The sequence below is a fragment of the Cystoisospora suis genome (genome assembly GCF_002600585.1).
Source record: "Cystoisospora suis strain Wien I chromosome Unknown contig_2580, whole genome shotgun sequence".
Taxonomy (NCBI): Eukaryota; Apicomplexa; class Conoidasida; order Eucoccidiorida; family Sarcocystidae; genus Cystoisospora; species Cystoisospora suis.
In genome coordinates this window covers 1,326-1,831 of record NW_027155378.1, presented here as the reverse complement: position 1 = coordinate 1,831, position 506 = coordinate 1,326, and the positions used below count along the sequence as shown (strand labels likewise).

The following is a 506-nucleotide window of genomic DNA, read 5'->3' as shown; positions in this document are numbered from 1 at the left end:
ATTTTTAAAAAGGAGTTCCAGAAAGGGCTTCGTCCGTGGATTTTCTTCGACAGCGAGAGAGAGAGAGGAGTAGATGAGAAGGGTTTCCTCTTTCTCCCCATGTACTGTCAGATCGTTTGTTTGAGAAGTTGCTTGCCGTTCATAAGAGTGTAGGAAGAGAAAGAAGACCGCAGCAAGAAAATTGCGTGGAACTCATAATAGCGATAGAAGCTATTGTATTCCAGAGGAGAGTAAGGTGTAGTACGTACACTTGAGAGGAGATCGTAGCGATTCTTTTGTGTCTTTCTTATGTATAAACTTCTTGAGAAATTGACAAGAAAGATGTTCTCACCTGCGATAAGAAATTCGCATCATGTATGTCTATACAAACGTAGATATAAAAAGCACTCGCATCCACCTAGATGTGAATATGTCTACATATAAAGATACAAATACATGTTTAATACAAGTCTCTTGATCGGGACAGCGGCAGTGATGAGAACGAGATACAGTGTTCATATAGTGTT

The 506-nt window shown here is 39.7% G+C and overlaps 2 protein-coding genes across 2 annotated transcripts in view; both read left to right on the top strand.

The window, feature by feature from the left end:
- Nucleotides 1-154, top strand: part of CSUI_005331 (uncharacterized protein) — a 341-nt gene extending 187 nt beyond the window's left edge. Inside the window, exon 1 of the mRNA XM_068065507.1 lies at nucleotides 1-154. This exon is cut by the window's left edge and continues 187 nt beyond it. Within this exon, the coding sequence (XP_067922515.1) occupies nucleotides 1-153 (153 nt within the window). The 3' untranslated portion in view covers nucleotide 154.
- Nucleotides 1-506, top strand: part of CSUI_005330 (isoleucyl-trna synthetase family protein) — a gene marked incomplete at both ends in the record, with an annotated part of 4,540 nt that overhangs the window by 2,940 nt on the left and 1,094 nt on the right. The window lies entirely within an intron of this gene.